General features: G+C 49.7%; 1 protein-coding gene across 1 annotated transcript in view; it reads left to right on the forward strand.

Moving 5' to 3' along the window:
• ADAMTS17 (ADAM metallopeptidase with thrombospondin type 1 motif 17) overlaps positions 1 to 13,303 on the forward strand; it is a 330,513-nt gene that overhangs the window by 295,642 nt on the left and 21,568 nt on the right. The window contains exons 19-20 of the mRNA XM_064375802.1: positions 8,076 to 8,280; positions 12,590 to 12,742. Of these exons, the coding sequence (XP_064231872.1) occupies positions 8,076 to 8,280; positions 12,590 to 12,742 (358 nt within the window). The remainder of the gene's footprint in view (positions 1 to 8,075; positions 8,281 to 12,589; positions 12,743 to 13,303) is intronic.

Consider the following 13,303-nt stretch of genomic DNA (forward strand, 5'->3'; position numbering starts at 1 on the left):
AGGAACGTTTTCAGCACTTTGCTGCTGTAAAATATGGTTTAAGAGAAAGTATTTATAAAATAGATTCTCTAGTTAGAACACCAGCTAAGCCTTTTTGAGAGCTTCCTATGTGCCAGGCAATGTTCTAAGCACTTTATATGATTCAGCTCATTTGATCCTTGCATTGACCCTATAGAGATCCATTCTATAGGTGAAGAAACTGAGGCACAGAGAGGTTACGTGGCCCGCTCAAGGTCACACATTAGTAAGCGGCAGAGTCATTTTTCAGCAGTTTCATGAAGATATAATTCAAATACCATACAATTCGTCTGTTTAAAGAGTACAATTAAATATATTCCGTTATGAAACCACCACTACAGTCCCTTTTAGGGCATCATCATCACCCCAAAAAGAAACCCCGTGCCCCTTAGCTGGCATTCCCCAGTACTCACCCATCCCTTCCAGTGCTTGGCAGTTCGCTCTCCGTTTCTGTAGGTTTGTCTGTTCCGGACATTCCATTCAAATGGAGTCATATAATATGTGGTGTTTTGTGACTAGCTTCTTTCAATTAGTATGATGTTTTTAAGGTTCATCCATGTTGTAGAATATAGTATCTGCAGTTCATTTCTTTTTATTACCAAATAACATTCCATTGTATGGATAGACCACATTTTATTTTTTATTTTTCCGTAAGTTACTGGGGTACAGGTGGTATTTGGTTACATGAATAAGTTCTTTAGTGGTGATTTGTGAGGTTTTGGTGCACCCACCACTGAAGCAGTATACACTGCACCCTGTTTGTAGTCCTTTTTTTTTTTTTTTTTTTTTGAGATGGAGTCTAGCTCTGTCACCAGGCTGGAGTGCAGTGGCGCTATCTCAGCTCACTGCAACCTCCGCCTCCCAGGTTCAGGCTGTTCCCCTGTCACAGCCACGCAAGTAGCTGGGATTACAGGCACGTGCCACCACACCCAGCTCATTTTTTGCATTTTAGTAAAGATGGGTTTTACCGTGGCTAGGCTGGTCTCGATCTCCTGACTTTGTGATCCACCCACCTCAGCCTCGCAGAGCGCTGGGATTACAGGCGTGAGCCACCACACCCGCCCTTATTTGTTGTAGCCTTTTATCCCTCACACCCCCACCCTTCCCCACAAGCCCCCAAAGTCCACTGTGTCATTCTTATGCCTTTGCATCCTCATAGCTCAGCTCCCACACATCAGTGAGAACATACGATGTTTGGTTTTCCGTTCCTGAGTTACTTCACTTAGAATAATAGTCTCCAGTCTCACCCAGGTCGCTGCAAATGCTGTTAACTCATTCTTTTTTATGGCTGAGTCGTATTCCATCGTATAAATATACCACAATTTCTTTATCCGCTTGTTGACTAATGGGCATTTGGGTTGGTTCCACGATTTTGCAGTTGTGAACTGTGCTGTTAAAACATGCATGTGCAAGCATCTTTTTCGTATAATGACTTCTTTTCCTCTGGGTGGATACCATGTAGTGGGACTGCTGGATCAGATGGTAGCTCTACTTTTAGTTCTTTAAGGAGCCTCCACACTGTTTTCCATGGTGGCTGTACTAGTTCACATTCCCACCAGCAGTGTAGAAGTGTTCCCTTTTCACCGCATCCACGCCAACAACTGTTTTTTTGATTTTTTTGATGACGGCCATTCTTGTAGGAGCGAGGTGGTACCGCGTTGTGGTTCTGATTTGCATTTCCCTCATCATTAGCGATGTCCAGCGTTTTTTTTCATGTTTGTTGGCCATTTGTATGTCTTCTTTTGAGAATTGTCTATTCGTATCCTGTGACCACTTTTTGATGGGATTGTTTGGGTATTTTTCTTATGTTTTGTTTGAGTTTCTTGTAGATTCTGGATATTAGTCCTTTGTCGAATGTATAGATTGTGAAGATTTTTCTCCCACTCTGTGGGTTGTCTGCTTACTCTGCTGACTGTTCCTTTCACTGTGTAGAAGCGCTTTCGTTTAATTAAGTCCCAACTGTTATCTTTGTTTTTATTGAAGTTGCTTTTGGGTTCTTGGTCATGAAATCCATCCTGAGAGGGAGGGTCTGCAGAGCCCACTTTTCAGGCATCAGACCACATTTCTTTTTTTTTTTTTTTTTTTTTCCCTGAGATGCAGTCTTGCTCTGTCGCCAGACTGGAGTGCAGTGTCACGATCTCAGCTTACTGCAACCTCTGCCTTCTGGTTCAAGGGATTCCCCTGTCTCAGCCTCCTGAGTAGCTGGGACTACAGGTGCACCACCATGCCTGGCTAATTTTTTGTATTTTTAGTAGAGATGAGGTTTCACCATGTTGGCCAGGATGGTCTCGATCTTCTGGCCTTGTGATCCGCCCGCCTCGGCCTCCCAAAGTGCTGGGATTACAGGCGTGAGCCTCTGCGCCCAGCCAGACCACATTTCTTAAGAGGCACTGAGACCACCCTCTCTTCTTCACCCATCCATCCCTGCCTCCCCCTGAGGCCGCTTCTGGGCCAGCAGCCTCTCCCTGCTGCCAAATCCAAAGACGTCTTTCAGGCCCCGGTCCTCACTGCAGGTGCAGGCCCTTCCCAGCATCCCCCGCCTCGCAGTCACTGCCTCTGCACCCCTTTTGCAGGCTTTCACTCCCCCAGGTGCTAGTACTCCCCAGGCCCTGCCCTCCAGCCTGTCTTCTCTGTGTCTGCGCTGTCTGGATGCATCCTTCTGACCTTTGGTTTCCCCCATGACCTTCTTGCTCATGACTTCAGCCCTGTGTCTCCAACCCGACCGCACCGCGAGTGGCAGACTGCACCTGCCAACCTGCCTGACACTGCACCCAGTGTCCCCTCAACCCGGTCTCTAAAGCAGCGCTCACCCTTCCACTCCATGCCAGCTCTTCCCCCTCTGAGTGCAGGAACCACCAACATTCCTGGGCCCAGAGTCCTGAGCCTGGCTTTTCTTGCCTTCTTTCTCTCTTTGACCCCACATACCAAGAGCCCAGTCATCTCCACTCTTTAAGAGTCTTCCACCAGGGAGGCTAAGGCAGGAAAATCACTTGAACCCGGGAGGCAGAGGTTGCAGTGAGCCGAGATCATGCCACTGTACTCCAGCCTGGCCACAAAGCAAGACTCCATCTCAAAAAACAAAAAAAAATAAATTGTCTGTTTTTATGTTTTCCCATTCCCTGAAGACCACACACTTCCCTGAGCTTTGTGAAGGCGGGAACGCTGAGTCAAATGTCCCAGCCCTTGGTTCAGGTCTCCAGGAAGTGCAGCCCGAGGTTGACACTCACGTTTCTGGGACCAGACAAGCCGAGGCTGAGCAGGTTGACCGTGCCAGTGGCTGCTGTCTTTGGCCTAGCCTGCGTTTCCTGGAGCTCCAGGGCTGTTCCCCACCCTGATTTTATGCTGCGATGTTGTACGTGTGACTCGCTTGATGCCCCACCTGGAACTGGCCCGTCTCTAACGGATGCTCAGAGAAACCACATACAGGCACCTGCTTCCTTACTTTGATTAACTGAGTGAATTCAGGGAACATTCCTGGCACAGAGATTGGCACAGAGTAGACACTCAGTCAGTACCAGAGCCTTTCTTTTCACCCATTTTGGGGAGGGACAGAGTTGACACTGGACCCCTGAACAAACCACTCGTTAGCCCAGATTATGTTGGAATACAGCATCGCTTGCTGGTTTTTAATGATTTAAAGTTGTCGAAAGTAACAACCTACCAGGGTCCTCCTTTGGCTCCCTGCATTTGAGACTCACTCTATTCAACATAAAATAACTGTGTCAGAAAAGTGTGACCCTGATGATGCCATTGTTTCTTTGCAACAACTGTCCCATCTCAGCAAACTTCACAAGGCTTTTACCTAGTTTAAATCTCAGCCGAATCAAGATGTAAATAGAAATTGAATTTTAAATAGGAGCTGAGTTTTTTCAGAATTGTGAACGCAGTGAGTGTGTGGTTGGCAGAATAATGGCCCCCACAGATGTCCACATTCTAATCCTGAACCTGGGAAGATGTGACCCTGCATGGCCAAGGGGAGGTAAGGTTGCAGATGGTGTTAAGCCTGTAGTATGGATTGAATTGCGTCCTCTTCAAAATGTCTTTATCGAAGTCCTAATCTCCAGCATCTCAGAATGTGACCTTATTTGGAAGTGCGGTCACAGCAGATGTAATTAGGTAAAATGTTATCATTCGGAAGTAGGGTGGGGCCCTGATCCAATGTGACAGGTGTCCTTATTAGAGGAGGGTCATGTAGGGACAGACACACAGAGATGACCCTGTGGGAAGATGCAGGCGGGGGCTGGAGTGATGCTTCTGCTCGCCAGGGGAGCACCAAGTCTTACTGGCTGCCGCCAGAACCTAGGAAAGAGACCCAGGACACATTATCCCTCAGAGACCTTGGGAGGACCAGCCATGCTGACACCGTGGTTTTGGACTTCCGGCCTCCAGGACTGTGAGAGAATAGATTACTGTTGTTTTAGGCTACCCAGTTCATGATGCTTTTATCGACAGTCCTAGCAAACTAACACAGGTTGGCAATCAGTTGTGATACTTTTATTGGCAATCCTTTTATCTGCAAACTTTAAGGCCAGCTGATTATCAGGTTGGTAATCAGCTGGCCTTAAAGTGGATTATTCTGGATCATCTGGGTAGGTCTGGGGTCATCACAAGGATCCTTCCAAGTAGGAGATGGGGCAGAAGAGAAGGTCAGAGTGACACAGTGTGAGAAATGCTCCCCCGCCACTGCTGGCCTTGAGGAGGGAGGAGAAGGTCCCAAGCCAAGGAATGGGGCAGCGCAGGGCTGGAAAACGCAGGAAACAGATTTTTCCCTGGAGTCTCCCGGCACCCTGGTTTTAGATTTGAAAGACGTGCCAGACTTCTGACCTCCAGAAGTGTAAGATAATAAATCTGTGTTGTTTTGAGCCATTAAGTTGGGGGTAATTTGTTACAATAGCAGTAAGAATACAAGGTCTCATACGGTCACCGAGCTGCCTGAAGCGTTCAGTAGGACGATTTAACTTGAAGCATATGCAGAGGAACTGAGTGAGTGCCAGGCAGGAAAGGAAGCGGAGTCCGTTCCGACTCCTGCAGAGGAAGGGAGAAGAGGTGCCCTGAATTACAGACGTGCTAACTGTGGCTTCGTAAAGAATTAGTTTCAGCCAGGCGCAGTGGCTCATGCCTGTCATCACAGCACTTTGAGAGGCCGAGGTAGGTGGATCATTTGATGCTGTGGGAGTTCAAGACCAGCCTGGCCAACATGCCAAAACTCCATCTCTACTAAAACTTCAAAAATGAGCCGGGCATGATTGCTCGTGTCCATAATCCCATCACTCCGGGAGGCTAAGGTGGGCAGATCACTTGAGGTCAGGAGTTCAAGACCAGCCTGGCCAACATGCCAAAACTCCATCTCTACTAAAACTTCAAAAATGAGCCGGGCATGATTGCTCGTGTCCATAATCCCATCACTCCGGGAGGCTAAGGTGGGCAGATCACTTGAGGTCAGGAGTTCAAGACCAGCCTAGCCAACATGGCGAAACCCTGTCTCTACTAAAAATACAAAAATTAGCCAGGCATGGTGGAGCACAGCTGTAATCCCAGCTACCTGGGAGGCCGAGGCACCAGAATCCCTTGAACTCAGGAGGAAGAGGCTGCAATGAACCGAGATTGTACCATTGCACTCCAGCCTAGGTGACAGAGTGAGACTCCATTAAAAAAAAAAAAATCACAGTATCATGACTTTTAAGAAGAGCAGTTAATTCAAACTTGGCTAATAAATGTTGCTATTAAAGTTTTTAGGGGTCACCAGTGGAAAAAAATAGGGCTTACAGTGTAATTGGAAAGTAAGTTGTTGGCCAGGTGTGATGGCTCACGCTTGTAATCCTAGCACTTTGGAAGGCCAAGGTGGGCAGATCGCCTGAGGTCAGATGTTCAAGACCGGCCTGACCAACATGGAGAAACCTCCTCTCTACTAAAAATACAAAAACTTAGCCGGATGTGGTGGTGCATGCCTGTAATCCCAGCTACCTGGGAGGCTGAGGCAGGAGAATCACTTGAACCTGGGAAACGGAGGTTGTGGTGAGCCAAGATCACGCCATTGCACTCCAGCCTGGGCAACAAGAGCGAAATTTCGTCTCAAAAAAAAAAAAAAAAAAAAGAACATAAATTGTTTTACAGAACTACAGTTCCTATTACTGGATTTGGAGTCAATGTGATATTACTGTGGCACTTAGCTGTACAGTGTCATTCAAGTGTCGTAAGTGAGCTCCTGAAGCCAGGGTGGCTGGGGTGAAATGATTTCTTTACGCCACCAAAAAAAAAAGTTTTAAGAAAGTCGTTTTATGCCCATACCTCAGTGAGATTTGTCAACATCAGAAGCAAGGAGTCTAGCTGAGTAACAGCTAAAGTGCACTGTGGAGTGCCGTGCACCGGGTCCCCACAGCAGCCCCTGTAGACGGCTGCTCCTGCACCGCAGGGTGAGCGTGCGCACCCCGGGTGCCACACTCAGCTCCCGCCTTTGGCTGCCTGGGACTTAAGGAACACTTCGCTTCTGTGGCTTTTCTTCACTTACTTACAAGTTGCTCCTAACCACCCGCTGATAGCATTGTTTTAATTGCGGTCAAGTGCACATGCAGTTTACCATCTTGAGCATTTGTAAATGTCCAGTTCAGTGGCATTAAGTACATTCACCTCGTGCAGCCACCACCACCATCCAACTTCAGAACTTTTCTGCCTCCTTCAGCTGAGTCTAACTCTATTCCCCCTTCCCCTGAGCCCCTGGCAACCACCATTCCACTTTGTCTCTGTAAATCTGACTGCTCCAGGTACCTTGTGTAGGTGGAATCGCACAGGATTTGTCCTTTGCTCATTGGCTTCTTACTCTTGGCATAAAGCTCATCCGTGTCATAGCATGCGTCAGAATCTCCTTTTTGACAGCTGCATAATAGTCCTTTGTATGCACATACCACCCTTTATCTTTTCAGCCTTTGATGGACACTCGGGTCACTTCTGCCTTTTGGCTATTGTAAATCATGCTGCTGTGAACACAGGTGTGCAAATATCTTACCATATCATTTCTTTTTTTGAGACAAGTCTCACTCTGTCGCCCAGGCTGGAGTGCAGTGGCGTGATCTCGGCTCACTGCAACCTCTGCCTCCCAGGTTCAAGTGATTCTTCTGCCTCAGCCTCCCGAGTAGCTGGGACTACAGGTGTGTGCCACCAATGCCCAGCTAATTTTTTTTTTTTATTTTTAGTAGAGACGGGGTTTCACCATGTTGGCCAGGCTGGTCTCAAACTCCTGACCTTGTGATCTGCCCACCTCGGCCTCCCAAAATGCTGGGATTACAGATGTGAGCCACCGCGCCCAGCCTGAGCCAGAGTTTTAGAAGAACACTTTCAGACACCAACCTCAGCAGCCTCCGTCTTCCCACGGCCCACAACCTGCCACTGTAAAGCATCACAGCCGCCTAAGCTCTGGAAAGCAGGGGGCGCCTGCTTCTGGTTAATCAAGCTGGGACCAGTGTGGGATGGGGGTTCCTTTGTCAAGGGCTGTGTCAGTCCCCTGTTGCTGCAGCGACAGACGACTCCGACTTCTCAGTGACTGACAGCAGTGCAGGCGGTATGGGCTTTCCCAGTCCTGGGACTCTTCTCGCAGCAGAGAGTAGGAAACAGAGTCAGAGCCAAACCGCATAACCTCGTTCAGAGCTTCTGCCGGGACGCGGCCAGCATCCTGTTCACTCACACCCCGTCGAAAGAAGCAGGTCGCGTGACAACAGGAGGATATGTAATCCCCTGCAGGGAGGCCGTGACCAGATAATCCCGTCTGCTGTAGGGGTGTTAGTTGCAGAAAGATGTCTGTGCCAAGGAGCCCGTCCAACCAAAGGACCACTCAAGTCACTCCCTCTGTGCCATTACTCTGAATTTCGTCCAAGGTTGACTGAAAAGCTTCCTGAGTCTGCCTCCCTCTTGGAATCTAAAGGTTTTCCATTAATCCCCAGCAGTCTTTATAGATTGCCCACCACAAGGCAGCAATTCCAGGATCCCGCTGGAAGGCCCTCCAGAGAGGCTGGCCTCTCACCCGAGTCATTCTCTCTCTCTCTCTTTTTCCTCCTGTCTGGCAGGTGGGTGGCAGGCCCATGGAGCTCCTGCTCGGCGACCTGTGAGAAAGGCTTCCAGCACCGGGAGGTGACCTGCGTGTACCAGCTGCAGAACGGCACACACGTCGCCACGCGGCCCCTCTACTGCCCAGGCCCCCGGCCAGCGCCAGTGCAGAGCTGCGAAGGCCAGGACTGCCTGTCCATCTGGGAGGCGTCTGAGTGGTCACAGGTGGGTGCCTGGGCTTGCCGCCAAGACTCAGCCACAGGGACTCCAGCAGGGTTCCATGGTATTGGTGACATTCTGGTGCCTCCTAGCCCTCACTCACCCCCAGGTCAGCTCAAAGCTGTGTTCTAGCTCACATGTTCTTAATATCCATCTCAGGACAGTACAGTGGCTCACGCCTGTAATCTCAGCACTTAGGGTGACCAAAGCGGGCAGATCACAAGGTCAGGAGTTCGAGACCAGCCTGACCAACATGGTGAAACCCAGTCTCTACTAAAAATAGAAAAATTAGCTGGGCATGGTGGCATGTGCCTGTAGTCCCAGCTACTCAGGAGGCTGAGGCAGGAGAATTGGTTGAACCTGGGAGGCAGAGGTTTCAGTGAGCTGAGATTGCACCACTGCACTCCAGCCTGGGCTACAGAGCAAGACTCCATCTTAAAAAAAAAATTTAATCTCAGATAACAATGTGGCTACAAAAACATAGATACCATGTCTTTGATGATGTATATGTTGACACCACAGTAAAGGACTGTTCCGTCCCATTTCCTATGAAAATTCCCACATCAAGATAGGACAGACAGATACTGACCAACTTTTTAATTCCCCTTTGGGTATATTTAACGGTGGTGCCCTCAGGCTGGGAAGGTGGTTTCAAAGGTTTTCCTTTAATCTCCCAGCAGTCTTTGTAGATTGCAAGAGTCAGATGCCAGGAGGGACAGCTTTTAGTGTGCAAGTTGAGTTACAAATCTCATGCCATAAAATGTGTTTGGAAAGAAGTGGATTAAGCCTTAAGTCTTTACTTTGAAGGTTCGTCCTGGGAATACGATTTTATCTTTGGTGATGTCATCCTTCAGGACTTTGCATTGATGATTTTGACTGTTTGGCTGTAAAACTACAAAAAAAAATAGCTGAATAAAGGGCAGGTTTCCCTCAGGTCTCCCACCAGCATAGTCTAGGAAACTCGGAGAGGCTCATCCAAGGTACTCTTTAGTGTGGAAAATAGTTTTAAAGTTCCCTCTATTGCCAAACAGTTGGAATTATTTTGAATAAAAAAGTATCCAGCCCATTTTTAATGAACGAAAAGTCTGCCATTGGCTGCTCTAAAACGGAGGTTAGTTTTCAAACAGATCTTGGCGTGTATTCCTTTATAGATCAGAATATTTATCCTATGCTTTATGGTATTTTAGGAAAAGAGAAGTTGAGCTTTTGTTGATTTTTTTTACTGCTTTTCGGCCCCTTGCTGAAAGGGTCCAGGCAGGTATTCAGTCACCGCCCCTTTCCAGTACCCTAGGTGAGCCTTCGGGTTTTAATTGCCTCGCTCTTGATCTAAATAATTGTGCTTTGATCAGATCAAAACCATAAATTTTTCACTCGGTGGTGAAACCCTGTATCTATTAAATACAAAAAATTAGCCGGGCGCGGTGGCGCATGCCTGTAAACCCAACTACTTGAGAGGCTGCAGCAAGACAGCACTTGAACCTGGGAGGCAGAGGTTGCAGTGAGCTGAGATTGCACCACTGCACTCCAGCCTGCACAACAAGAACAAAACTCAGTCTCTGGGAAAGAAAAAATCCACTCAGATTGTTTTTATGGGGGGGAAAAAAAACTGCCTCCCCACCAAGCCTGATGTCATCAGTTATCATTACAGCACTGAAGATCTCCACATTTGGAAAGTGGGAGAAAATGGGAGCGAGATTTAAAGAAATTTCTCTGTGTCTGTATCTGTGTGCACACCTAATCCTAATCCTGAACTGACACCACTCCAGTCAGCCTAACTCTGGCTTAGCCCAGGCTTCAGCAGAATGCTTCCTTCTAAACATTTAACTTGGAATCAAATCATTCCCCACGGGAAGCTCACGAAGCTGGCACTTCTGCCACTCCAGGTGCTGAAGCCCCAAAGCGAGTCTTTCTTCCGCTGGAAGCAAATCGGTCTCAGCTTCTCGAGGGAGCGTTTTTATTGACGTGGTCGCTTTTATCCAGCCAGCTATGTTGATTGCTCTCACTACCTCCTCCCCGGCTTCTTCCTGACTTTATTAGAAGGAGGATGTAATATCCAGAGGGAAGGAAAAGGTAGTGGGTTCCTCCTATCCTCAGCTTGCAGGCCCTGCCCCCGACGGGAAGCAAAGAGAAGCTGAAGGGCACCCTCCTCGGCCCCTTGAGAGCTGGAGCCGACAGCAGCAGCCTGCAGTACCACACAGACAAAGCCTCCAAGAGAATGGGCTGCTGGTCAGAGTTAGTTAAGGGTCGGGGTTTGGTTAAGAAATAGGCTGGGCCAGGCACGGTGGCTCATGCCTGTAGTCCCAGCACTTTGGGAGGCCGAGGTGGGCAGATCACGAGGTCAAGAGTTTGAGACCAGCCTGGTCAACATTGTGAAACCCCATTTCTACTAAAAATACAAAACGTAGCCGGGCATGGTGGCGCGTGCCTGTAATCCCAGCTGCTCGGGAGGCTGAGGCAGGAGAGTCACTTGAGCCCAGGAGGTGGAAGTTGCAGTGAGCTGAGATCACGCCACTGCACTCCAGTCTGGGTGACAGAGCAAGACTCCGTCTCAAAAAGAAATAGGCTTGGACGTTCAGAGCTTGAATTTCAAGGGGAAGAGGCGAGAAATGCAGAGTAGAGACCTGGCAAGCATGAACTTAGGCAGAGACAGCGCATGGCTCCTGGCTGCAGAGGAGCAAGTTCTGTGGACGCTGGTGCCAGGTCTAGTCCACAAGCCAGACAGTGAGGACAGAGTTGCTGAAATGGTCAGGAAACCTTGCCACGCAGAGAAGCAAGGTGTGGCCCTCCAGTGCAGTGACGCAGGGCTCCTGCCCAGGACATCCTGCATGCAAAGCCCACCATGGGCTGACCCCTGGCATCCGAGGACCCTTTAAACCAGCTCCACACTCCACACACAGCTACTCTCCCCACTCCCTGCAGGGGACATTGCAGCCAGTTCTGAAGCATGTGCATTTCAAACCAGTGTAAATTATCCTTAGAAGAAAACCCCATGGAACCTTTAGACAAGAGCTGAATTGAATTCATAAGAAAGAGAAAGTTAGGTCATGTGTTGGGATAAATGTTAATAACAGATATCAAGAATAACATTTATCCTTTGTGTACCTTTTTTCCAGTGGACACATTGGGATTTGTTTTTTAAGAGACAGGGGTCCCTATGTTGCCGAGGCTGGTCTTGAACTCCTGGCCTTAAGTGATCCTCCCACTGTAGCCTCCCAAAGTGCTGGGATTATGGGTGTGAACTACTGCATTTGGCCTAGAACTTTTTAAAGTTGAGCTTGTTGTAACTCAAGAAAGTCACTGCTGTAGCCTGCCATATTTTTGCTGAACTGAGCAAGTATGAAACTGCCTTCGCAGAATCCAGCCTCGTGCACACCATCTTTCCGTTACGTGTTTATGTCTGGGCAGGGACGGGGCTCCCCGGACCAACTTGTTTGTGAGTTTCATCCTCCCGAGGCTCTGGGTCGGCTCTGCCTGGGCTTCATTCTGTTTTGTTTTTGGAGGTGCTAAGCACTCTTGCCAGCCCAGGGTCTGTCCCTCCCCAAGTTCCATGGCAGGCGTGTCAGAAGCAGGTTCCAGACGCACCCCAGAGCGCCCATCCGCTGTGTTAACACCATGCCGTGCCTCTGTCTCTTCACTCATTGCTGCTGGGAATCCCGAACTCTTGAGAACATGCACAATGTTCATCACCCCCAGGGCCCCTCCCCGCTGCCCGTCCCCAGGTCTCCTGCAAGGGGGCATGCCTCTGTCACCATTCTTGGTGTCTGTATTAAAACATTCACTGGAGCTCTCTGCGAAGGCTGGCCACCTGCCTCACGAGAAAGTCACAGGTGGCTTTTCCTTCCGTCTGCCTCCTCCTCCCCTCTGGATCGAGGTCTTTCTTTGTCCCAGGCTGGCCCAAGCAGAGCACGTGTACCTGGAGGCCGGCTGGGAAAATCTGGGGCCTGGGACTCAGCTTCAGGCCCTCACCTTGCTCTGGCTGGCCTCTGGCCCCTGCCTCACTCATGGCGCCATCACACACACCTACCCTCTGAGCTCATGTATTGCATTGAGCTTTTGGACCTGACAAGTGGCCCATGAATTCCACTCCCCTCATGTGACCTTATGAGTACCCCAGGTTCTTCCCACTCCTGATTCCTGTGTCCTTTCCCCAACACTGGCCACTGGGCCGGGGCCCCAGCTGGGACTGTGTGCCTAAGACCCTGCAGACCGAAGCGTGGGTTTCATCTCTGCGTCATCCCCACACTGCATCTGGCAGGTGGGAGGGAGTCCAGAGTCGAATTGGAACTGGATTAAGTATTCCAATGGTGTCTTGCAGTGTTCCGCCAACTGTGGTAAAGGATCGCGGAAACGGACCGTGACGTGCACCAACTCACAAGGGAAATGCGACGCATCCATGAGGCCGAGAGCCGAGGAGGCCTGCGAGGACTACTCAGGCTGCTACGAGTGGAGAACCGGGGACTGGTCTACGGTGAGAGCAGCCTGCTGGCATTTCTCTCTGTGCCGCAGTGCAGGGGGTTCGGGGGTCGGGAACTCGGCTCTTGGGATGAGTCCCAATTCCAGGCAGCAGTCCCAGTGTAACTAGGCACATTCACTTTTCTTCCACCCACTGCGCCTACCCTGGACCCCGTGTGCTTCCTCCCCTGCTTCTGCCACAGGCTGCACCAGCACTGCCCCTTGGGGCTCACTGGGAGAACTCCACTGCTTCACGGGCATGCAGAAGGAACCCAGATGCAGCCCAAGGCAGGACACGGGTGCCCCGGATGCCGGGCTTGTCATGCTGTGCGGTGCACTGGCAGGCCCCAGCCTCTTGCCCTGGGGACACTTGGGGCAAACATTCACTCCCAGGACCCCTGGGTAAAGGCCTGCAGATGCAGGAGCAGATAGGACACAGGGCCTTGGGGTGGGAGCAGGGAGGGGCATCACAGAGCTGCAGCGTCAGCGCTCAAAGGAGCAAGGGTGAATAAAGGGCCATTGAATGTTTCTCCAAGTCAAAAAAAAAATGCTTTGTTGTTTAACCCCTCTTTTACCC

Source organism: Aotus nancymaae, unplaced genomic scaffold (genome assembly GCF_030222135.1).
Source record: "Aotus nancymaae isolate 86718 unplaced genomic scaffold, 86718_ANA_hifiasm-v0.15.2.pri h1tg000014l, whole genome shotgun sequence".
Taxonomy (NCBI): domain Eukaryota; kingdom Metazoa; phylum Chordata; class Mammalia; order Primates; family Aotidae; genus Aotus; species Aotus nancymaae.